Source organism: Diplodia seriata, assembly GCF_021436955.1.
Source record: "Diplodia seriata strain FDS-637 chromosome Unknown scaffold_7, whole genome shotgun sequence".
Classification (NCBI taxonomy): domain Eukaryota; kingdom Fungi; phylum Ascomycota; class Dothideomycetes; order Botryosphaeriales; family Botryosphaeriaceae; genus Diplodia; species Diplodia seriata.
The window spans coordinates 1,265,042-1,289,649 of NW_027117314.1; the positions used below are offsets into that span (position 1 = coordinate 1,265,042).

Consider the following 24,608-nt stretch of genomic DNA (forward strand, 5'->3'; position numbering starts at 1 on the left):
GAACCCGCGGCGCTGGTACCAGCGCAAGCCGTCGCCATTCGCGACCCAGACGTGCGCGCAGACAGCAACAACACCGTGGCGGCGCGCGGCGGATGTCGTGACGGATGCGAGCAGGTGCGAGGCCAGGCCGTGGGCGCGGTAGGGGGATAGGGTGGAGAGGGTGGCGATGTAGAGGGCCGGTTGCGGGGGACTTGGACTGGTTGCGGTGGTTGGGAGGGACAAGGTGGTGGGCGAGAGGAGGCGGCAGCGGATGCCGGCGACGAGGATGCCCGGGGAGTGACTGGTGGGGTTTTTGGTGGTGGTGGTGGTGTTGCGCCAGAAGGCGGCGAGGGTGATGGAGGCGGTGGTGGGGTCGGTGAGGATCTCGTCGTAGAATTTGGTCGGGTAGGGGATCTCGAGGAGGAGGGTGTTGAGGCGGCGGAAGGAGGGGAGGGTGGCGCTGGTGAGGGGCGCGAGGACGATGTTGGGGGCGAGGGGCGGGAGGGTCGTTGTCGTTATAGTTCTTGGTGGTGAGCGGGTTGCGGGTGCGCTGCCCGATGCAGTAGTGCTGCCGCCGTGTGTGGGAGGTGCGGTCGGAGCCGGGGATGGGGTCGGAGCGGTGGGCGTGACGTTGTCGCCGTCGTCGGCTGCAGGGTTCGAGATGGGCTTTGCGGGCTGCTCAGCGGCGGCGGCGCTGCGATTGGGCTTCTTTGGGTGCTGGGGCTCCAGCGGGACGGGGTCGGGTTGGGTGACGGTTTTGGGCTTGCTGAGCCATTTCGTGATGGATGTTTGCAGCATCGCGCTGCGCTGTGCGGGCCGGCGCACGCGCTGAAGTGCGAATTTGCAACGGAGTGAAGAAAGTTGACGGCGGGAGACGCGTCTGTAGAAAGTAGGTCGGCGCGCCGCACGTGACGGCGGTTTGGCTGGTGGGCAGCGACTCGGAGGCTTGTGCGGTCACGACCGACGTCAACCTCCATCTCCCCAAGCCCGCAAATTCCGTCCTCCCACGCCCCCCGATCCCTCCACAGCCGCCCAATTCCTCCCACCACCCACCTTCACCATGGGCGCGGGCAACTCCAAACCCGACGGCACGGCCCAGCATGTCTTCAACCCGTAGGTGGAATCCCCGGCCCGGCGGCGAATTGAGAGAAAAGATTGAGAGCTGACCGGAGCTGTGCCTCAACCACCACAGTGACGCCCCCGTTCGCTTCTCGTCCGAATTGATCGACTCGCTCCAGAACAGTCCTCAGGTTCGTCGTCTCCCCGTCTCCGCGCCATCAATTGGTGCCCCTCCCGCCCGCACAGAGCTCCTCCGCGACCGCTTCCTCCGCCCATCCGACCCGACCTCCCGCCCAACACCCACCCATCCATTGAACATTCCCCTCCGCGCATAATCCGGGACGTAAAGCTGAGAACAAACCATCGCAGTCCGACACGACCCGCTCCAAGGCGCTGGAGCTGCAGGTGCAGACGCGCGTCGAGCGCGAGCTGTCGCAGCTGCGGGCCAAGGAGGAGCAGCGCCTGCGCGAGCTGCAAGACGCCATCGCCTCTGCGGCCGACGCAAACCCGGACGCCGCCCCGTCCGGGGCGGAGCCGTCGCTCGCCGAGAAGCTGGCCGACAGCCTCAGCTCGGCCGACGCCGTGGCCGAGCGCCAGCGCCGCCGCGAAATCAGCCACGGCGCCGTCCAGCGCGAGATCGACGGCCTCCGCAAGAAGCTCGACGAGCGCAAGCGCCTCGAGCTGCCCGACAAGCGCGTCGAGGAGGCCAAGGTCAAGATCGTCGAGTGCTTGCGCGTCAACGACAGGAGGCCGCTGGATTGCTGGAGGGAGGTCGAGGCGTTCAAGAAGGAGGTTGGGAGGTTGGAGAAGGAGTTTGTCGAGAGGACTGTGCGGTAATGGAATGGAGGTGTTGCTTGACTCGCCGCAAGAGAGACGTGGCTCTGGACTGGAAGTTTAGGAGATGAGAGAGAGGGAAAACTTGTGTATTGCCGGAGGGACCCGAGACCGCTGCATCTATAGGCTCGCCTATTTGAGGGAGAGCGGCGGAAGTGTATCCATATCTTGAGCGTGGTTAAGCGCTTTGAGCTGCGAATAGAGTTTCCTACAGCATGTTGCGAGGGGGGTGTGATCACAGCCGTTTTATCATCGACAAAAAACAACAGAGTGATTCTGTGAGAAAGGATGGAATCGAGATGGTCTGCAGCGGTTTCTTCATCTTTACAAGGGTGTTCTGCAAACTACCGTGAAAGATCAAGGTAGCAGGATGTCGGGACAGACAGCTGAATTTACGATATTCCGAGAACCCTAGTAATAGTCCCTCCCTGGAATGATCTCGAACACCGCAGGACTCGCCGAGGTTTATTATATTGCTTTGTGCTGTATTCGACGATGTTCCACGCATTTTCGCATGAAAATTATCTCCAAACTCCAAACGTTCGAAGGTGAGCGAGCTCATACACGACTAAGTCAAAGCAGATAAAGCCGACGACAAAGCCTTGCCTATCCACTCCATGAGAAAACTTTACTCATGCGTCAGTGAACAGCATGACATTTCCGTCGACGAAGTGTACCAATTCGCGTGAAGGCACGTAACAACGAAGCAAAACTAGATACAAATTCTCCATCAACCACTGACTGACAGTTTACAGAGCTCCTGGAAAGCCTGTCGACATAGGTTCCCGCTTATAAAAGCCATATCCCTCTTTAAAAGTCTTCTTCTGGTTTTTCGTTAGTTTTGGGGCCAACTCTTGCTTGCACGTAGACATATATACCAGGCTCTGATTACCCTTTGAGTCTATCGCGTATAGTTCACTTCAACCGTCGAGCTTTCAAGTTCATACGTGTCCCGGGAATACCCGTCACCGTCCTGCCTTGCAGATCTGCTCATTCACCTCGGTATCCAGCTTGACTCAATACAAAGTTAGCCCCTACTTCCTCTACACTAATTAGGACAATATACACAAGAGATACGCGCAAAGAACAGTGGGGGCTCCCTCGGCATCCCACCTTCCCCAACCTCCATCCATCCGCCACAGCCTCCCCCCAAAACAAGCAACGCCATCCAACCCCGCCCCCTCCCTCACGCCGTCCCCTGCTCCCCCACGCTCTCCGCCCTCCTCACCACCTCCTCCACCTGCTCATGCCTCGTGCTCTGCCCGCGATACTCCCTCCTGCCCCTACACACCCAATCGACGCCCATGATCGCGCACACGACGCCATACACGGCGCTCACGTAATTCATATTGCTGGCCAAGACGGGTTTCGAGTAGGGGAAGCTGTACATGACGACGGTAAAAGCGGTCCAAGCCAGCAAAACGCAGTTCGCGACGGCGCCGACGGGGCCGAGCCAGAAGGGGCCGTGGGCGATGGAGTTGCGGCCGCGCAGCAGCAGGCAGGCGACGGGGATGCTGTAGGACACGTACAGCAGGACGATGCAGGCGGTGACCATGCTGTTGAAGGCGGTGTAGGAGCCGAGATACAGGCAGCCGACGGCGGCGACGAGGGCGCAGCTGACGGCGTGCGCGGCCAACGGCACGTCCAGCCGCGGGTGGACGCGCGCCAGCCCGAGGGCGGTGTGGAAGGGGAGGCCGCGGTCGCGCGCGAAGCTCCAGCAGAGGCGCGACTGCCACGTGTGCGAGGCGACGAGGCAACCGAGGCCGGTGGCGATGATGAGGGCCTCGAGGACGATGGCGGGCGCGGGCGAGGAGGTTGAGAGTGCGCGCGAGAAGAGCTCGAGGATGGGGACGAGGGTGGGCGTCGCGACCAGCTCTTGGAAGTCGCCGACGATGCTGAAGAACATGGCGACTGAGTACGTCCACGACGTCACGAAGCCGATGCCGACGGTGCCCATGATGGCGATGGGGATCATGCGCTCGGGCTGGTGGACCTCCTCGGCGAGGTGCGTGGCGCAGTCGAGGCAGGCGAAGGCCCAGTTGGTGTTGACGAGGCCGACGATGAAGGCGATGCCGTTGGACGTCCAGCCCGTGTTGTTGATGAAGGTGGCGAAGACGAAGGAGGCGTGCTGGTGGGTCGGCGCCTTGGCGGGGATGGTGATGAGGATGACGGCGAAGGAGATGAGCGAGATGTAGAGGGTCGTGGACGAGATGGCCGGGAGGACTTTGCCGTAGCAGTTGAAGACGAAGCAGAAGATGTTGACGACTTGGTAGGCGACGAAGACGTGCCAGCTCTCGATTACGCTGGACGGAGCAGGCGTTAGCTTCGGTGGAGGGGGGATATACGTGAAGTGATTTGATGCGGATGGAGCTTACAAGTCGGGATGTGACAGTTGCCAACAGCCACACAACGCGCTGCCCATGGCCAGCGCGACGCTGGCGGACGTGAAGATGGAGCCGGCCCACGCGAACCAGCCGGTCAGGTACGAAGCAAAATTGGCGTACCGCTTCGGGGCCAATTCGTTGGCCCAGAAGTACTGGCCGCCGGCGTTTGGCAGCGCGCTGGCCAGTTCTGACAGGGAGATACCGACGCAGACCGAGATGCAGGCAATGATCATGATGCCGTAAACGATGAGCAGCGGGCCGCCCGAGTTGATGCCAGTAACCAGTGCCGCCGAGATGCCAAACCAGGAGTTGGTCAGCGAGAAGCCCACTCCCAAGACAGACCAGACGCTGAAGTTGCGCTGCATGTCCTGCGTATAACCCATCTCTGCCAACTTGGCCGCATCCGCGTCGATCGCCTTCACCTCTCCCGCCATGAAGGATGGCCTCCTGTCCGACTCGGCGATTTCTTTTGATGTTCCACCCATGTTTGCTGTTTTACTGAAGAATATATGGCGACGCGCCGGCTCCTGGATAGTTGTGTCGCAGGTTCTGAAACGTATTCCGAGCTAACTGTTTGGAGCTCCTGGACTGTATGGATGCGGTCGAGGTTTGGTGCTCCTCTCAGACACGCTGCGTGGATGTTCTCCCCAAACAAGCGCGTGCAATTACCTGGCCAGTCGGGTGTAATATGGCGTGGAGACTGGCCGTGACGTACAACAAGACGCAGCGATGGTCGAATCTAGGCGGCGAGGGCGGGAACAGATAATAAATTAAGCACAGGAGAGACGTGGGTTGAACGAGTAAGCACAAACTGATAAGGGAGCAAGCAAGATAGACAGGGGAGGCTGATTGTTCCACACAAGCCAGTGCGTGAAGAAAGACTATCGGGGGCGAGGGAAGAGCGCCTTGGGCATGTGATTTGATTGTGGGAGTAGCAACTATATACTCGAGTGTACGAGTTGCAGCAAGAATCGTCGGTCCTGGCAGGTTTTCGGGCTCGTTACGCGTGGGTGCAGGGCGGCGGTGCGACCACCTTCCATGTAGCCCTACGACGGGATCCAATTGCCTTGCAGGTAGAGTAGCTATGACGGATGGTGGGGTACGGCAAGCACAGAGGCCGTCGGGGTCTCCAGCTGGAAAGGCGGTCCAGTGGGACAAGGTGCGGAGGGCGCTTTTGATAGGACGCATGACTCTGCCACCAACGCCGGCTGCAACGCTACGCTACGCTGTGCTCCTCCGCCATGCTTCTCTGTCGCGTGCTCCTCGGTTTCCGCTGCGCTTGGCAGCTGGGATGTCCGAGGACTGCCGCCAAACAACGGCCACGGCTGCACCTCCATTGCGGTCCAGGGCCACGCAGGGCAGAAAGCTTGTCGGCATTGCTGCTGGCAGTGACCTGGGCGGACGGTCCAGACAGGCGCCTATCAAGAACGGGGGGCGATTGACAGATTGGCGTTTGGCCTGACTGTCGAGGTTGCGCAACGAGCTGATAACATCATTGCATCCCGCCCACTGAACAACCACCTCTGCACTGCACCAACGCCGCTGCTCGACGGTCCGTGGCACTGCCGTATTTCCGTCAGCAGTCCTCACACGTCTCAGAGCGCGCGTTGGTCCCGAGAGACAGCAGTAAAGACACTGTCTCTTCCCCAGCTCGAAGCCATCTGGAACACAGCCAACCAAACCTTATCAAGCGATAGCCAGAAATCCCCGCGTTGCTAAGGGAGAGCTAAGCTCCAAGGGCGCTGTCCTGCAGGCTTCCCGCCCGCCGTCCGCTGATAGGCGATCATGCCCGTTGCAGTAAAATTTCCCCCTCTTTGTCGCCTTCCCGCAAACAGGCAAACAGTGAAGAAGACGCTGCTCCCGCCACGAGGCTGTCATCGCAGCCGCAAGCAGAGACACGGGAACCCCAACATCCAGCTGCCCGGCTCATGAACCAGCCTGCGCCCACGTTGCGGCGCGTCGCAGCCACGCTTTTTGCTGATTCGCTGATTCGCCGAGACGCGACGCGGAGCGGCCGGGCTCGTTAGGGATGGCGGAGAAGGCGATGGATTCGGTGCAAGAACAGAGCCAGCCTGGTCTCTTACTGCTCCGTCTGCGTCCGCGTCCGCGTCCGCGTCCTCCGCGCTCGCGGCCACGCCGGGGGCATGCAGTGCATCGCTTACACGTGCATGGCGGAGGCACGGGCTCCAAGACAGACGCGCAGGCAGGCGGGCAGGGAGGTACGAAAGTCACAAGGCTGGCTGGGTGAAGAAATTGGTTGAGCAGAGGCTGCAGCAGCAGAAGCAACGGCGGCGTCTAGATGCAGCTACAGCGAGTCAGAGCTTATTGCCCAATCTGCCAGGCGCCTGGGCATGGCCCTGTGGCACCACCAGGGCAGGCACGCGCACGCGCACGCGGTCGGCAAAACCTGACCTCACCGAGTCGGCTGGCGCACTCGACTCCACATCCGACGACCCGCCCCTTTCGTAAATCCGCAATAAATCATACGTTTGGGAAGACGAGCGACAGAGAGGCCTGACGCGCAGCGTTGGCGGGCGCTGATGATACGGTAAGCAGGAGCAGCCGCCCCGCCCCCGGCCCACGCCCGATGTAGCAGGCAAGCCCCGAGCCCCGAGCAGCAGCAGCAGGCGCCAGGGCCACCCGCGACCGACAAGGAAAGCGGCCACCGCTGCTCGTCCTGCCCGTAGAGGAGAAACGCCACGAGCCGCGAATCCCAATACACCGCATGTTAGCGAGCCTAAGCCGACGCGGCCCTGTGCCACAGCCAACGGAGGGCAGGGCAGCGCAGGCGAGAAGCGAGCTCGCGTTCCCCGCGAAAGGCCAAGCCCACCACCCTGCCCCCGCCCGCCGCCAACCCGCCCCCCTGTTCCCCCGCCCGACAGAAACCACACCACCAGCCCACCCACGCCTGTGTCCGCCGCCGATGAACGATGGGGTAAGGTGGGCGGCCCTGTTTTCCCCCCGTTCCTGACGCCACCGCTGCCCCTCGTCGACAAGGCCGCGGTCGTCACACGCATGCGCGCCCCCGCCGCTCGCAATGCCGATCCTTACTTCCCGCTTTTCATCACCCCGGAGTCCCCGGCGGAAGGTCGACTATTGGCACCATCTGCACTAGTGGCACGCTCACCTGCAGTTCAGCAGAGCGACCGCGCGACAGACGGCCAACGCCGCTGAAAGGGCATGCAGCCGTCGATTCGTCTGGCGCCGTCGAGACCCCACGTGCTGCAGCGTCGTTATTGCTTCTTTGCCAAAACAAAAGCAATGCGGACAGGCAAAACCCCAAGTGAAGATTTGCGGGGGGCGGCAGCAGCAGCCGATAGATCACAATTTCCCTTTCCATCTTGAAGCATTCACCCCAAACCCCAGTCTTCGCTAAAAGATGCATTGCCTGATGCCGCCATCTGCCACCCTGTACCCTTCGGTGCAAGCCTCCGGCCTGGGGAGCAGGAGAACAGCCCTACCTCCCGCCACAGTGTCTGCCCTCCTGGGGCGCTGACGCGGCTCCTGGTCGTGCGCTTAAGCTTTCTCTCTCCCTCCCTCCCATATCAGCCCCGTTGCTACGTACGGTCGTTAGCGAAGGCCCGCCCCAGGCAAGACACCAGTGCATATCTGTGAGATAGCGAACATGCAGGCTTCTGCGAACTACCGCTGATGCACGCGCGTTCCGGCACCCGTCTCCGGCTGCTGTTTTTCCTTTCTTATCTCTGCCGCATGAATAAGGGAAGAGAGGGAGAGCGGACGGCAGAAGTGGGTACTCCATCCGTCTGGCAGCAAGAACAGCGTTGCAGCGGAGAAGAAGCAAAGCCACAACCGTGGCCAGATTCGATGATGTAGCAAAAGCATCGCGGTCCAGGTGCGGGCGTCATACGGACGATTGACGACGACACAACCATTCGATCCTACCGAAGGGTGATTCCCATCGGGACACGGCCCGGCTTCGCAAGAAAGCCACGTGCTGGTTCCTGCATCAACCTGCTTTCTTACGCGGGGGTGATCACTTCAGGGCACATCAGTTCCCTCTCATCATCAGCGGAGTTGGGACGACCTACGCCCCTCTCGTCCGGCCATTTCGGGCAAGGAGAACCGTCCAATCAAGAGTACCTATCTATCGCCATCACCACCACCATCTGCACTCCACTCCTCCCGTCCCGTCTCGTGGTACCTCTTCCACGATGCGACACCCTTGCACCGCCGCCGCCTTCCCGCTTAACGCCCCCCGCTCCGCTCGAGCCCTCTTTTGATTGTTGTTTCAGCTCAGGCCGGAATGAGGACGCACGGGGAAGAGCTCGAGCCAGGCGAGGGCCGCTCCCTCCCCCCCAAGCAGCACGGCCAAACGGTCGGTGGAGCACAAGCGAAAGGGCTGTGGCTGGCAAGGATGAAGACGCACAGAGTGGGTTCCCCATGCCGGGTCTAGCCCTTGCCCTCTCCGTCCGTCACGCGCGGGAAAAAAAATGCAGGACTTGCCGATGTCGATGGCGTGCGTGAATCGTGGGAAAGGCCAGCCACACTATCACGCTTGGTCTGCTGTGCTTTCGTCTTGAGGGAGGGAGGGGGGTTGAAGGGTTGGAGTCGTGGAGCGTAGGAAAGCTTTGGTTTGCTTCGTGGGATCTTTGCTTCCTTCGTACCGCCAATGCTGTCGTCGCTCAACTTACTGTGAGAGGATGGTTACAAATGCCCTTGATTCTCGGTGATGAACGGAGGATACTTGCTTCCAAGGCACTTCGCAGGAGAGCCGCGCACGATGTCTAGTGCTCGTTGTGTATAAATCTATACCCGAATGCCGTATCGGAACCTCGCAACAATCCGGTCTGCCTGCCGTTTGGCATCAAACGCCGACAGTCGGTTTGCATCCTGGCTTGCTCGAGGCGAATCCTCCGATACTATTGCCATGCATCTCCCCCCTCTTTCCCGAGAACATCCCGCATCGTACGCTTCACCTTAGCGACCACTTCCCATACGCGTCCCAGCCTCAAGCAACGTAGGAGCAAGAAGAAAGAAAAATAAAAAGGGTCCCATTCGCGTACTCGGTGGCGCAGTCAAGGTTCGATGACATACATCAAAAACAACCCACCACAACAACCCGAACGATCTCCGACCACGACATCCTCCGTCCCAAAAGAGCAAGAAAAGAAAAACGTAACGCTCCAATCACATTGACCCTGGCCTGAACCGCGTCAGCAAAGCGTGCCAGTTGGGCAATAAAGAAGGGCAAGGGGAAAAAAAATTTAGCAAGGTGCCTGCCCCCTGTAACGAAAACCAAAACCCAAAGGGAAGAAACGTGAAAGCGACCCGACCGCTACCTCTTCTCCTCTCACTGTACGAACGCATCATTCATCTACGAAGTTTTAGGGGAAGAGAAAAAAAAATAGGTCGGCTATTTTGCATTCGGTAGCGTTCTGTATGTAATAAGCTCGTAGCTATCCCTCCCTCTCCCTCTTCCCCTCCCCCTCCCCCTCCCCAACATTTCGGGTTTGCGATGATGTGTGATGGTCAGGTACGAGCAAAGCTTAACCCACCCCCAAACAAAAAAACGGTCCCCGCTAGAAAGAAACCTTGCCAACGGCATGCAAGTTACGAATGCAACGAACGAGAGACCAAGAATGCTTCCTTCTCCGAAAAGGGACAAAAGGCCAAAAAAAAATTTAAGTTGTCTATCGTTAAAGCTCGTCGTCTCCGTAATAACCCTGAAAGTGACCCGTGACATGACGTTGACGGAACCTGTGCGGTTCCTGTGGAATCTGGCTCTGATGTCAAGCTTCCATCACCCTTACCACACATATGACACGCACGCATGTGAAAAAAAACTTGAATCGTTATGCAACATTGGTGGGAATGGTTCGACGTACAAGGCACTTCAACGTTTGATGAATTGCTTCGAACCTCTCTCGGCGAATTGAAATAAAAGTAAAAGCAGAGATCCCACGCTACGTTCTTACACTCGTTCCCACAGGTTTCGGCATGAGACCATTCCGGGTATTATTCGTATGTTTAAAAGCGCAAAAGGAAAGGGCAGTGCAGAAAGTAAAGATGTAGGGGTGCTAAAAGTTCCATGATGATGATGGGGTGTATCAAAAAACCAAACCCTCCCTTCCTCCCATCCGTCTCCTCTGCCGATCGTGTCTCGCATAATTAGACGCAAGACCCCGTCAGCCGACGGAGACAGAAACGGTATGACGCTGAATTGAGTTCGCACCGGGTGCGCAACGAAAGACGTCGAAGTGGAGAGGGGAGACGGCGAAAGCAACGCAGAAGAAAACCAAGAGCAACCCCCGCACCGGAAAATGGACTCCTTCGGACACCAAGCAAGCCTCCCACCCATCCCGTTGAGCAGATACATTTCCCGGTATATACGAGTGAGCAGCGTGCCGTTGCCCGATTACCTTTCGTATTGGGATTGGGGTATCGATTTTCCTTTGTAAACCAGCAAATTCCTTAATGTCGGAGTTTCTCCCCGTTGACATCGTAGGCACGTGTCCCGTGAGCAGTCGTCTTACGCCAGCTTCTGGTCCGGCGGATAGGATTGCGGGTGCCTGCCCATCCCCGCCTGCGGCGGCATGCCGGGGTACTGTGCGTTCGCGTGCGACTGCTGCTGCAGGTAGTTTTGGTACTGCATGGCCTGAGCCTGCTCGGGCGTCATGTAGCCGCCGGGCATGCCGGGCTGGGGAGGCATGCCGGGAGCACCGCGGGGCACCTGGTTGTGCTGGTCCTCGGGCGAGTCGCCGACGTTGTCGCCGTCGACGCCGTTCTCGTTGGTTGCGGGCTCTGGCGCATTGAGGCAGGCCTGGTGAAACGCGTCAGCATCGGGGCCGCGCGCATCGGGGGCGGCGCAATGTGCGCGGTGCGGTGCTTACCTGGATGAGGTTCTTGCCCTCGGGCTTGGTGACGAGCGGCTGCAGCTTCGGGGTGGTGAAGGTGTAGACGAGGCCGGTCTCGGAGACGACGAGCAGCAACACCTGGGTGCCGGTGAGGACGGAAAGCTCGTAGGCCTGCGGGCGAGGGGTTGTTAACATGCGAGGTCGGCGGTCAATGGTGCCAATTGGCGGATGCGACGCGAGCGCGTCGCGTCGCGCATGGGCGCCGGTCAAAGCTCCTGGAGGGCGGTGCTCACCTTCTTCATGATGCCAGCCTTGCGCTTGGAGAAGGTGATGTGGCGGCGCGACTTGTCCTGGATGAACTTGATCTCAATCTTCCTTCGCTCGCGACCGGGCTTGTCGTCGTCATCGTCATCGTCGTCGGCAGCAGGACGCGAGCGCTTGGTGCCGCGATTGGGGTCGGCCTGGGCAAGAGCGCCGTTGCCGTTGTTGGCAACGTCGTCAGTGGCCGTGGGCGACTGCTGCTGCTCGTGGTCGGTGATTTCGCTGGTCATTGCGGTGGTGGTGGTTGGTGCTAGCGGGGACGATTTGGGAATACTGTATTGCGATTTCCCGTTTGGACGGAGGCGGGCGTCGCAGTGGAGAGCGAGGCCGACCGAGGGAAAGCGGTTTGGTGAGCGGACCGAAAGAGCAGCGAATGCGCGTCGCTGCGACCAAGCCTAAAGCAACGTTCAGTTACGGATGGAACAGGCAAGGCTGCTCAGGTAAAGGCAGACGGGTCGGGGCGGGCTGCGGTGCGGTGGCGGGTGAGGCAAGCAAGGGAATGCAGGACCGAGCTGGATTCGGGGCGTGCGGGTTGCACAGAAGGGAAACAGCCATACCGAGTTCTGCTGGGCGACTTGGCTTCTGCCTTGGACTTGTACCGACCGGGGATGAACTTATTTTGCAGAGGTGTCTCAGAGAGGTAAAGGTTGGGTGAGAGATTGGGAAAAGCCGGACGGTGGGCAGTAGGTATTCGTTTCTTGTGGGCGGAGTGGAGAACGCGCCGGGCGAGCCAACCGGCGGCGCAGAAAGCGATCCTGGGCGCGCGAGCCACGGTCAGCCTACGGCCCTGCTCTGGCACGGCTGCGCGAATCGAGCGACGCGCAACCCAGCACGCCCGAGCCTGTGCCCGGCCGCCGACGATCCTGGGTGCCTGGCTGGGGGCGCCGTCTTCAGCTGGCGGTGCGGCGCGGGCAGCGCTGCGCGCGGGCAGGCTCGGGGCGCGCGCTGCGCGACGTGCTCTGCTGGGCCGGCGGGGTGAGGGCGCTGCGAGGGCTCGCTTACCTTGCTGTTGCGGTGCCTAGCGGGCGTCGTGTCGCTGCGAGAGAATCGCTCACGGGCGGTCGCCGAAGGGGGATTAGGGTCGAGGGAAGCGGGCTAGGGCGTGCCGGAGACAGGAAGGCGCCAGCTGCTTGAAATGGGCTAGCCATGCCGCTCCCCTCACATGACCCGCGGACCGGCATCCTCCGGGGCCGAGGTGGAGCCGCTCACTGCCTGTGAAACGCGCGCAGCCGTTGCGAGCACAGCGACCGGGGAGCAGCCAGAGGCTGTCTGTCGCCTGCTCCCGCGCGCTGAGGCCGCTGACCGGTCTGCGACGGCGCGGAGCCTGCGCCTGCAACGCTGGGCAGGCGCTGAAACGCAACGCTGCGCCAGGGCGGGCACCTTCCGCATCCGACACCCGTCTCGCTTGCATGCCCTTGTTCGTGTTGCGACTCAGCGAGCAGAGCACACCACCGCTCCGAGCCTGCCTGCGGGTGCCCTGGCCCGCGCCGAGTCGCCGACGCCGCCCGCGTGCCCGCTGCCCGCTGCCCGCTGCCCGCTGCCTGCGCTCCAGCCCGCGACACCGCCGGCCGCCCTGCGCAGCTCCGGAACAGGCAGTTCGATCACGCCCCTCAGTCGCACAAGAGAGATCCGCCGGCGTGCTGCTGCAGCTCGGCGTGGTGCGGCCGCCCAGACGCCCACCGCCTGCGGCTCCCGTCGCTCGCCGTCTCGGCAATGGCGCGACCTGCAATCTCAGCCAATGGAGCGCTGCTGCTTGTCGCGCGCCTGAGACGTCCCGCGTTCGATCTCCTCCACTGACACGTCGCTGAGCCTCAAGCCTGCGGCGGGCGCTTGCCATGCGTCGACGATTCCCTTTTCTTGCTGCTGCGGTCGTCTCTCCCTCGACTCTGTTTCTTTTGGTGGCTGTATCTCTCTATTCTACAACCTTGTAATTCCTTCATTCGGCCGGGTCGCAGGCGCTCTGCCGTTGTTATACATTCATTCATTCACTTCCCTTCTACCCTCGCTCCTTTCGGCCGCCGTAGCCTCTCGCGCTGGTCGTGAAGGTCGTTGAACCATCTCTGCAAGCAAGCGTTTAATCGAATCCAAGTCGTTTTCGAGTCTTTCCAGGCACCATGGCGAACAAACTGATGCTCACCTTCCTCGGCTTCGAGGTGCTGTTTCTGCTGAGCGGCGGCCTGCTCATGGGCTTCGCCCTGTTCAGCGAGAACAGCATGCGCTCGAAGCCAACGGCCGACACCGTCGCACCGCACCTCTTGCTCAAGCGCACACCCTTGACCGCTACCATCGTCAACGCCATCTTCGTTTTCGCCACCTTCCTTATGGTCCTGCCTGCCGTATTCTTGCCTACTAACCGCGGCTGGCTGCGCTTCCATGGCTACATGGTGACCTTTTGCGGAACCTTCACGCTAGTCATTGGCCTCATTCTCTGGATCGAAACTCTGCAGACGCGCCGCATGCTGGGGTCAATCTGGGCCGGCGAGGCTCCCGAGACGCAGAGCCTGCTGCAGCAAAAGGTAAGCGGCTGACTTCCCGAAATACCTGGGAACATGCACCATCACACCTGTCCGAAATAGGGCGGATTGGGAAACGAAGATTATCCCGGCCTCGGTGGGATCCAGAGGGACATGGCACTCTGTCGATTGGACAGATGACTCGCCATCTGATGCCACCTGATGCCAAAGGGCCCAATAATCTCACCGCCGGACGGCCCTATCTTCGTTTCTCAATGCGTCTTACTCATCCTTTTTCTTCCGCCGTTACACAGCCGCACCCCCCAACCTTTACTGTTCCGTAAATCGGCCTGGCTATGCAATGTTCCCCACACGCGCCGCCATCCCGACCCGCCTATCCGTCTTTCTAGGCCCCGATGGGCCCCAAAAAAAAGAATGCACAGGGCGTGGATAGATGGGAAGCTAACGTTGGCCGTTTTCTAGTTCAAGTGCTGTGGCTACAACAGCCCGACCTCACCGCCTTTCGTCACCGACGGTACATGCACGGATGCGGTCACGGCGGCCAACCTGGGCGGCTGCATCGGTCCGTTCAGCAGCTTCGCCAATCAGTATCTCGACATCATCTTCACGGCCGCCTTTGGTCTCGTTGGTAAGTTGCGCCATTTTTCTCAAACCCCCTGTTTCGACATTTCCTTTTGATTGTGGCCGGACGTTCTGGGCTCGCCGATCGGTTAGGATTGGACGAAAAGCTGGTCGTGGTTGGGGATATTTGAAGTGGGCCGCCAAGCCTTTTCATCAGGACGGCTATCTCTAGCGCTGAGGGTTATGCAAGAGGAGGGCAAATTGGACCGACGTGTGCAAGAGAAGGCAGCTGGAAGGCGGGAGCGTGATAAGAGATGTGGACGAGCCCTACGGATCGGCGGTTGCAACGGTCGATCCCGCTGCAGTCCGGAAGGATCTCCTTCGGCACTTCTTTGTCTTTCGGCCGCGTCAGCCAATACTACCGATACTAACCTGTTACGTCTCAATAGGCCTCGACACCGTCTTGCTTCTCCACATTGCCATGGTCCTCAAGGAGCGCGCCGAACAAGCCCGCTACAGGCACATCGATGAGAAGAATGGCAACCGTATGTAAATCCGGCTCCATTCCAAACTCTCGCCCTAACATCGGGCAGAATTTTATTAAGCAGACACGAGATCGTGTCGGTGATCGTTTGATATCAAGATTCCCCGGGTTTCATGACGGAGGATGGTCGTTGGTTAAAGACGTTAGGTGTTGAGACTGATCAGTTGGAATCACGTCGTTATGGAGCTGTTCTGCGTTTTCGTCTGCTTTGGAAAACGGGCATTTGGCCCGTGTGATTGAACGGATGGATAATTTGCATTGGTTTCTCGACGGATTGGCGTCATCACTATATCTCAAAGAAAGAAAAAATAAGCAACCTTTGTTGGATGGAGACAATCTTGAACCTCTTCATATGTGCGATCATAGCTCCTCAGGGCGACATACATGTTTAAGTGAGACACGATGACTTTCTCACCGGCTGCATATGAAGGAGTTACGACTTATTAGCAAGTCCAGGACGCTGTCAGCTACAATTAATAACCTTGACTTTGCTACAGTTCTTTGATCATCGGCCATATAAACACGAGAAAAGGCAGGTGAAAGTGTTCTATTATTAATCTACGCTGTAGTTGTGCTGGCATACTTCATATTACGGCAACTGTCTCAGTCGTCGCGATCCACGAACACGTCCACCAACACTTCCACTGACACTTTCACTGACACTTTCACTATCACAATCTAAATTGTCAAACTACGTAATATTAGGCTCCTACGTCTGGACGTATCTATGTAGGTCTCAAACTCGCATCTACGCTAGGATATTTGCTTCAGCTGCCTATCAAGAGATAACAAGACTTCAGTGTTAAATTTCTTTAAGCTGATTCGGCGCCAGTAAAGTGCCGGTGGGCCGTATTCACTGAGAAGATAGAATGTATTGACTCAAGATGGCACAAAGTAATGCATGCTATATTTTTGTATGTCAACACCTGTATATGACCCTTTTTGTCTTCGGGCTTGTGTTCGAGAATATTTATTAGTCTGGTTTCTCCATAGTTCACTTGTTCCACGATGTATGCAACACTAAGCCAACTCGACATCCTTCTGTCTATCTCCCCTGGAACTGGGAGCCTCTGTCTACAACGATTGAAACAAACCGCAGTCCCTCTTCCCGTTCGTGATCTGAACCACCTCTTGCATCAAATCAAAGCAAATCTTCTCCGACACCTGACTATCCCTAGCATACTCAGGATGCCGCGTCACAAAGTCCCGCATGAACCACGCCGTGGTACAGAGCCTCCCGCTTGCTCTTCCTCTCACGAGGTCCAAGTACGGTTGCAGCTTCTCCCTCTCGGCAACACCGAACCCTTCATCCGCCATATACCGCTCGACAAGCCCCACCAGCCCCCCATCAAAAGCGGCACAGCCATTAACAATCTCATCGACCGTCAACAGCGCCGACTCGCCGCCTTCGCCGCCCTCCCGCTTCCACCAAAACCGCTGCCACCTCACCGCATCCCTCGCGTGCGCCCTCTCCATGTTCTCCCAGACCTGCTCCATGGGGACGTACCAGTTGACGCCTCCGCCGCCCGAGCCGCTCCGGTCGACCGCCCGCCGCACCAACGCGACGAAGACGACAAAGGCCGCGTTCTCGAAGTCGGTGAGCGAGTTCTCCATGCTGCGCAGCTCGACGCGCCAGCCGAGCGCGTCGTCGTCGGGCGACGGGTGCTTCAGCTTGACGGACGGGTAGGCGGCGCCGGTCAGGCACTCAAAGTTCTCGTGTCTGTCCTTGCCCGTAGTGCGGCTGCGGCGGCGAGCGTGGTGGTGGCCGTTGTTGTCGGTTCCCGCACCACCACCACCACCACCACCACCACCACCACCATCGCCACGCACCGCGAGCGGGGGAGGAGAGGGAGAGCCCATACCTCCCTCCCCATCGCCACCGCCCCCGCCACAACCACCCCCCGCGACATCCGCCCCGCTATCCCTCCGCAGCGCCGCCGCCGCTCCCAGCTTCCTCGCACACCCCACAGGGTAAATAAGCAACGGCCTCTCCAACACCCCCTTATAATGCCTCGCCAGCACCGCATCCATCCCGCCTCCCACCAACCTCTGCAACGTCCCATCCCCCCCTTCCTCCCCCCCATCCCCCCCGTCCGCCTTGGCCTTGGGCTGACACCCCCCCGGCGCCCCCCACGCAACCCACCTCTCCGCGGCCCCATACCTCGCCCGCACCACCCCTGCCCCCCTCTCGCGCTCGTCCCGGTCGTCGCTCATCGCCGCGACGACGTTCCACCGCGCGTCCGTGTCGGCCAGGTAGCCGCGGTGCGCGGGCGTCGCGGCGGTCAGCGCGAGGAGGATGGGGGCGAGGGGGACGAATGCGTCGTGGAGGGCGCGGGCGGCGGGGAGGGTGGGGGCGGCGAAGGTGGTTTGGAGGCAGCTGTGGGAGAGGCCGAGGAGGGGTTCGGTGGGGGCGAAGGTTATGGATGGGGTCCCGTTGGCGGCGTTGGTGGTGATGAAGGAGGGCGGCGGGGCTGGGGCGGCGGAGGTGGAGGTGTCGGGGGAAAGCGGGACGTGGTGGTGGAGGACGAGGAGGAGGGGGGATGGGTTGGGGCTGGAGTTGTCGGCGCGGTGGAGGCGGCGCGCGGCGATGTTGTGTTGGGCGGTGAGGTAGCGTTGGCCGGGGTAGGTGAGGGCGGTGCTGGTGGTGAGGCCGGCGCGGGTGTCGGCGGCGCAGCCGAAGCGGGGGTGGATGGAGATGGTTAGGGGGAACTCGTTGGGGGCGAGGTGTTTCTTGATGGTCGCGCGGCTGAGCGGGGGAAGGGTTTCAGTTTGAGTTGTGGATGGAGGGAGAGGGGGTTTATTTTTCGCGTGTCGTACCGGTCAGCCATGTTTTTCTCGACCGAGAGCAGTGATTCGACACTGTCCGTGTACGGCACCGGCGGCTGTGATTCGATCTGAAACCGAGCGATCTCGGGCGAATAGGTTCCTGCTGCTGTGATTTTTTGGAGTTTGTTCAAAAGCTCTGGTGCCCGAAGGCAGTGATTGGCTGTTTTAGCATCTTCGTCCAAAGCCAACAGTGCGTATTCGATCTGCAGAAGGTTAGGTTTCGAGCTCCGGCTCATGTGCTTTTTGGAAGTTGCGATACCTCATCGCCCCAGAGAGGCTGGCATTCCTTGGAGTCCTGCCATTCGTCCCATGCATCGAGAGCTTCCTACCCAGAGGTGAGCGTCGCGCCACTGATGCACATCGGGCTCACTTACATCAATTGCCCTTTCGCGGACGAGAGGTGCAATAAGGTCGGTTTCGGGCCAAAGCACGCATTCCGGCACACTTGAGGTTATCAACGGGAAGGATGCTTGAGTTTCCAGATGCAGACATACGTTTTCCCCATGTCGAGAGTACGTCAAGCAACACAGGCGCCTGCAATTGCCGAAAATGCGCTGTCTAACGAAGTAGTAGGAGCTAGGTGCGGAATTCAGAAGTCGGCCAATTTATTGTCAGGCTCGAAGCATGTCAGAAAATGACATCATGCGTTCATTTTGGGACCGGTGATTGTTGGCATCTTGCAGCTGCCGTTTTCATGCTGCAGTTGTCTTGGGTCACTTCAGCTTCCAATCGTTTTCAAGCTCCGCCGCCCTGCGTCCCACCGTTGTCTTAGGAGCCATTCCTGCACGCTTTCTCACGCCATTTTTGTTTGGAAAATCGTCATTGTTCGGTGCATCGAATCGCCAGTGGCGGGGTGATGCTTATGTCGGTGGCATAAGGTCGTGAACTGGGATTTTTTTAATGAGTATATATTTTGTAAATCCGACTTCCATTCTTCATGAATTAGTAATACAGCATTGATGTTGCATTACAACGACGGCGTTGTGGCGGAGTGGTTATCGCGACAGACTAGAAATCTGTTTCCTTCGGGAGCACAAGTTCGAATCTTGTCAACGTCGACTTTCTTTTGCCTCTCGAATCGAGGAGGTAAGATTTCCGTTTTGGTCACCGATATGGCCTAGCAACTTTTGGGCTTGGCCGTGTGTAGGTGGAGATTCGGGGGCACGGATCATGGCCCTGCACCCCCAGGTGGATATGCTAGCCGTTAGAATGACGTAAAACGTAGAGATGCCACGAGTGTAAAGATACGGAGGCGTCTATACATTAATTGAAGTTGAATATTAGTAGACCGTTCATCAAGTCGTTGCTAGGTCTAAAATTGATACCCTCAACAGTCGGCTCTCAAAAGAAACCTGATTCCTTCTTGAGGTCTCATTTCCTTTTTGGGCTATCGAGCAGAGGAACATCACAAGACAAGCGTGTTAGCAAGTCTGCCTTCCGCACGGTGTCACTAGGCGCGTATGCATGCACGGTTACCAGCCACAAAACCATTGGACCTCGTTGCTCTCATAGAAATTACAATCCAGTTTCCTAGTTCGCATTGGGCGGTGTTGCTAGGATCGCAGCAGTAGGTGCAGTCATATAGGGGTCATTGAAGAAGCGGTGACAGGAAGGCGAAAGCACGGTCAGAAAGTTGGACAGGTAAGAGCTCCATCTCTCGCCGCCACTCCGCAACAATCGCTGGGGACCGTCCTCTGTGCGCCTCATACTTGGACCGATGTCGCTTAGACGCCCGGCAGCAAGGCGAACACCAAATTTAAATGACCTCCATCTATCCGAGACCAGGCGAAAAGGCGCGTATGCAAGACCGCCCGACACCACCGACCTCAACACCAACATAAGAGACCGCAGGGTGCTCTTTGGTTCCTAGCTCGCCCGCGCGCCTTACCGCCTTCGCAGCAAGCAGCAACGGCGACCCTCCCATCAACCCACACCCACCGCCTTTTCCTCCGCTCGCTGGAAGAGGAGTGCACGGCGGCGCCTCTCCGGCCTCCCCGGACCTCCCCCTGAGATCTACCGAGCCGAGCAAGCGAGCGACGAGAAAGGGAAAAAGGGACTCCACCAAGCCCACCGCAACTTCAGGGGTACATACGTACATACCCGCCGGAAGTTCGTGTGGCCGGCCTTTCCGAAGGATCGCCGAAAAGGATAGAGCAAGAGAGAAAAAGGACTCGAGGGTGATAGACCTCTGGCGCAAAATACCGCTCTTTTTCTTTTTTCGATATTGCAAGTCCATAGAAATCATCCATCATTTCCCGTCGAGCAACGCACAACAGAGAACCAAAATTCGCGCAGAGAGAGAGAGAGAGAGCGCGCACGGGAAAAAAACGAAGGGAGCACCGAACGCCAAACGAGGTCTTCGGTAATGAAGAGAGACTGAGCGGGAAAAAAATTGTTCTTTTCATTGCTCCCCAACGCCCCCCGCGACCGTTGCCGAAAACGCCACCAAAGGAATAATACCCCCATATCACCGGAGACAGGCCTATCCAGAAATAGCCACACCGTTCCAGAACCCGGTCCATCGTCACGGTCCAGACGTTAACGCCGTTCTTCATGCAATCGAGGGAGGCCGTCGCAACGGCAGGGGCGCGTCTGCGTTCGACGTACGTGTCCCCGCGGACGCGGCAGGCGTGGCCGCGGCTGCTAAGCCCCGTCGGCTTCCTGCTCGACGTCGTGGCCGACGTCGCCGTCGACGACTTCAACATCCTGGTCCACTTCGGCCGCGACCTGGTCTGCACGCTCGTCGTCTGGCTCGCCCTCGACGCCGCCGTGCTCTTCCTTCTGGGGCGCATTGCCGTTGACTTCCTCGATGCCACCACCGCCGTTGCTGCCGCCGCCGCCCGCTTCCACCCACGATTCAAGGAGGCCTGCGCTGCGTCCGACGCCGTGGGCGAAGATGTCCTTACTGCTCTTCTCCCGGGTGCGTACGCTGGATTCGAGCCGGTAGACGAGCCTCTCCATGGCCCCCTTGGCTTCGGTCATGCGAACGCTGCCCGTCCCCGATCCGCGGATCTGCCCCATGATGTGACGGATCGTGGCGGTGAGGTTGTCGATGCCCATGTTGAACTCGTCCTCGGCGGCTCGGGCCGCATCGCGCAGCTGCCGCGAAGCAGCGTCACGGGCACGGCGGTCGATGCTGCAGAGCGTCTGCGCGAAAGCCCGGTTCGAGAATCCATTGTCGATGGCGGTGTCGAGGAGAGTGAAAGCGGCGGTGACGTCGGCGTAGTCAGTGCTTTGACCGAAACGGTAAAGCGGGTTGAGGGCGAGAGATTGGAGGACAGCGGGGAGGATGCCGGGAGCGGTGAGGGAGAGCGTCAGGGGCTTGGGGCTGTCGAGAAAGAAAGCGAGGGCGAGCCTGCGTTGGAATGTAGCCTCGCGGTGTGTCCCGAAAGGGAGGGACTGGACCAGTTGAGCTTGTAGGCTGTGGTTGATAAATCTGTCATCTTTGGACCCATGATTTTTGAAATTCTTGAACAAGGTTTGCGAAACGCGCTGTAAGGCTCCGCACTCGTCTTGAGCTGAGGGCGTGCGCAACATTGCTGCGATGGCCTCCTGGCATAGGGTTTGAGTGTATCCATCCTGGCGTACGCTGTCATCAAAGCTAAGCCGGATTAGGACTTCCAGTACATATTCAACCGCCCCACTTTGAATGTTGGGTCCTGCTCTCCTCAGGAATTCAAGCAGCGGGCGGGTGCCACTGGGCACGGATGTCTTCGGGTCTGTGGCAGTCAGTAATGATACTGTTCCGCGCCAACGGGTTGTGACTAACGGTGCGGGGACACTTCAACAGGTAATATCGCTGGTGGTTCGTTATCGATCGTTATCGCTTCTTTTTTTGCACCAAGTATCTCGAATAGGCCGGATAAAGTTTGTTTATCAAGAAGCTTTCGTAATTGGGGTGCGGAACACTGTTCGAATTAGTATAGACCTCCAAGAAGTATCACAGGAGATTCGCAACGCCTGACAGACGATTGCGGCTGCCCAACGCGGAGAAATATCGTTCGGATGCACGCTTCGAGCCACCAAACGCCTGCTGCAATACTGCTAACCAACCAATGAAAGGAACTTACATCTAACACATCAAGATATGCGGCCGTGAACTCTTCCTTCCGATTTTGGCAGAGCTCGTCAATCATCCACAGTACAATCTCGTCTGGCAGAGCTTCTTCGTAGATCCGGCTCTTTATGATTCCCGAAAGAAACATTGTATCGCGGGTGCAAGGATCTGGGTACGCGTGAACTTGTGCACTTAGGCACTAGAATGGACTACAGGGAAACTCACCAATCAGTCTTTTATGCCAGCCTGCACCTGACAAAGCTCGTGTCGGAAACTCCGATGTGGAGCGGACTGCTTTCCGGGGACCAAAGAATTGCCAGACTTCACTGGTGTCGAGCCCCTCGGTCCGTTGTAGCGCATCCAAGGTCCTTTGCGCATCCTCGTCATCTCCTAAAGTTGTGCTAAGTTGTTCTTTCGTAAGTCTGTTGCTCTCCCTGCTCTCCTCCTCCGCTTTCTGGGCAGCCTCAGCCCTCCTCTCGGCCTCGAGGACCCTTGCCTTGGCATCTAGACCTCTCTGCTTCGCTGCCACCAGATCGGCAAGCTTAATTTTGTATTCCTTGCGTGGCGCCACTATAGACTCGAATTCTCTTTTGGGCGGTACACGTTTGAGGTAAGAGCGCAAGCCGTGCGTGGGCCTAGCCTTGCCCTCCTTTGCCTTCATTGCAGGTTTTGATTCTCCCGACGGACCTTGCACGCGCTGCTTCTTCCTGAGTATTGTGCTCAAGTCCTCCAGTTCCGATTCAGAGTCTTCGTCCTCCTCACTGTCCGATGTCCGCACAATAGCCAAGCCGTCTTTCAATATGCGCTTGCTCGTGGTTGAAGATTGCGATCGTTGGGTGCCCGGGAGCGACGATGTGGATGAGATGAAAGATGAGCTGGGCCCTGCTCCGCCAGCCCTCCGGCTTGATATCTCATCCTCAACTGGCGACGGTGAACCATTGGACCGAATGTGAGGCGAAGGCGTTACGTGTGTGGGCTTGTTGTCGGGTAGCGGCGTTGGCGACGGAATGTCTCGGGCCGGTGCAGGTGGCGGCGCAGGACGCTCTTTTACATAGTCACTAGATGGCAACCGCGATCGTTTGCTGGAATCTGAGGGCCTGAATCAGCGGAAAGGCGGGCCGAGACGTGGTGTAGTTGCTCAGACCTAGCACGCTGAGTGACGGAAACGACGAGCCGCGGTCGCGACGCTCTTCTGATAGCGCGCGGTTATTGCTGGGCTCGGTGAAGGGCCTGAAGAAACTGGTGATGTTTCCATTGCGCTTCATGCTGGCAAGGTCGACTGGCAGGCTGGTAGCCGTTCGAAGTCGCAATCCGTCGGGCTTTCGCGCACCGGCGTGGGCTATCGCTTCGATTGACGCGGCGCGCCGGCGCGATCGCGGTGGCACGTGAGAGCAACGCCTTGGCCCGCGAAGCCCCAGCATCGACGCGCGCGAGCCATGCAACGCACGCTCAAGCGCCCCGCCCGGGCTCCTATTCCAGGCGATCACCGAGAGTCATTGTATAACGCTGTGGCTGCGCAGCCGCTGAGCTGGGCCGTACGGAGTACATAACAGCGCCCCCAACTCGCACTCGCACAACAGGCGGATAGGCCGGCTACGGCTGGGCAGCCACAGGGCTGTGATGGCGCACCGGGGCTGCTCGTCCCGCCACGGCTCGCGCAGCGTTGGTGCCGACGGCGTTGAAACACCGACGCAGGGCATCCCGGGCAGCGGGAGCCGGCACTCGATGGTTATGTACCAGAGACGCTCGCCAGAAAGGACCGACGAGCCGGCGCACCAACAGGCGGGCAGCGCTCAGAGCAGACCGCGCAGCACTGGCCGTTGCTTTTTGCGTGCTACTTGACGACGCCGGCTCCACGTAGCTGCAACACGCTGACGTGATCCTGCCCGCGCTTGCAATCCTGCTGATCTAACCCGGCCGTCTCCCTACGCCGCCGACACGGTGCTGTGCGACGAAAGCAGCAGCTCGGCAGCCCGGCCGAGTCATTTGCGAAATAATGCAGCTGCCGCCTGGAGCTGATCGCCCTCCTGTTTCCGCCGCGCTGGACGAGGGCGGCGGATGCACGGGGCTTCCGAGCCGGGGCTGTCACCGCGGCGCTAGCCTCCACGATGGTTTTGCTACGGTGCGCGAGCTCGAAATAGGCGCGGCTGCGAGGGATGACGAAGCCGGCGGAGCCTGTGGCCCCCTAGCAGCAGCCAAGGCGGCGGCACGATCGCAACTGCAGGAACTTGGGCAACCCGAGCAACGACCGGCGGGCTGTTGGCGACTCGGGGCCGCGTCGTCGCCGCTGCAATTTCTCGGATTTGGGAGTTGGGCCTGAAGGGCAGCAGCAGCGGCGCGCGCATCCACCAGATCGCTGGTGAGGCTCGCCGCGCTCGTTACATGACACAGCGGCCGTGACCCACGCCGCTCAGATCGTCATCTAATCTTCAAGGGTTCGCGCTGAGCCTCGCCCATCCCTGAGCGTTGTTTGGCAGCTGGCAGGCTGCGGTTAGCACCTGCGCCTGCCTCCAGGCATTGCGGGCGCCCTTGGCAACCGGGGCGCGGGCGTGTCAGGAATCAGGCACGGCAAATAATAACGCGGGCGCGCCTCCTGGGAGGACGCTATGCATCACACTGCTGCACCTGCACAGCGCGCGCTCCCGGACCTTCGGCTTCAAGACGTTGCGGGCGGGCTGCGGCGAGGCGCCAAATCTGATTCTCGGCCGGCCACCTTTCCCGGGCGAGGCGTGAGGCGTGCAGAGCTTCGACACC

The 24,608-nt window shown here is 59.3% G+C and overlaps 6 protein-coding genes and 1 non-coding gene across 7 annotated transcripts; 3 read left to right on the forward strand and 4 right to left on the reverse strand.

Moving 5' to 3' along the window:
• Positions 1–1,039: 1,039 nt before the first annotated feature.
• Positions 1,040–1,875, forward strand: SLS55_007148 (uncharacterized protein; the record flags this gene model as incomplete). Its single annotated transcript, XM_066778572.1, has 3 exons — positions 1,040–1,092; positions 1,172–1,229; positions 1,408–1,875. The coding sequence occupies 3 exons, from the start codon at positions 1,040–1,042 to the stop codon at positions 1,873–1,875; spliced, it is 579 nt and encodes a 192-aa protein (XP_066631009.1).
• Positions 1,876–3,058: 1,183 nt separating this feature from the next.
• On the reverse strand, positions 3,059–4,741 carry HNM1 (choline transporter; the record flags this gene model as incomplete). Its single annotated transcript, XM_066778573.1, has 2 exons — positions 3,059–4,175; positions 4,344–4,741. The coding sequence occupies 2 exons, from the start codon at positions 4,739–4,741 to the stop codon at positions 3,059–3,061; spliced, it is 1,515 nt and encodes a 504-aa protein (XP_066631010.1).
• A 6,005-nt stretch (positions 4,742–10,746) lies between these two features.
• MCM1 (transcription factor of the MADS box) lies at positions 10,747–11,622 on the reverse strand (the record flags this gene model as incomplete). The annotated part of the gene is made up of 3 exons (XM_066778574.1): positions 10,747–11,037; positions 11,108–11,242; positions 11,365–11,622. 3 exons carry the CDS (start codon positions 11,620–11,622, stop codon positions 10,747–10,749), a joined length of 684 nt encoding a protein of 227 aa, XP_066631011.1.
• A 1,884-nt stretch (positions 11,623–13,506) lies between these two features.
• SLS55_007151 (uncharacterized protein) lies at positions 13,507–14,980 on the forward strand (the record flags this gene model as incomplete). The annotated part of the gene is made up of 3 exons (XM_066778575.1): positions 13,507–13,908; positions 14,329–14,494; positions 14,877–14,980. The coding sequence occupies 3 exons, from the start codon at positions 13,507–13,509 to the stop codon at positions 14,978–14,980; spliced, it is 672 nt and encodes a 223-aa protein (XP_066631012.1).
• Positions 14,981–16,045: 1,065 nt separating this feature from the next.
• Positions 16,046–18,033, reverse strand: GSH1_1 (glutamate--cysteine ligase; the record flags this gene model as incomplete). Its single annotated transcript, XM_066778576.1, has 2 exons — positions 16,046–16,712; positions 17,789–18,033. The coding sequence occupies 2 exons, from the start codon at positions 18,031–18,033 to the stop codon at positions 16,046–16,048; spliced, it is 912 nt and encodes a 303-aa protein (XP_066631013.1).
• Positions 18,034–18,774: 741 nt separating this feature from the next.
• Positions 18,775–18,855, forward strand: SLS55_007153. The gene has a single exon. It is a non-coding gene; the product is annotated as a tRNA-Ser (tRNA).
• A 1,585-nt stretch (positions 18,856–20,440) lies between these two features.
• On the reverse strand, positions 20,441–22,515 carry SLS55_007154 (uncharacterized protein; the record flags this gene model as incomplete). Its single annotated transcript, XM_066778577.1, has 2 exons — positions 20,441–21,516; positions 22,161–22,515. The coding sequence occupies 2 exons, from the start codon at positions 22,513–22,515 to the stop codon at positions 20,441–20,443; spliced, it is 1,431 nt and encodes a 476-aa protein (XP_066631014.1).
• Between the last annotated feature and the right edge of the window lie 2,093 nt (positions 22,516–24,608).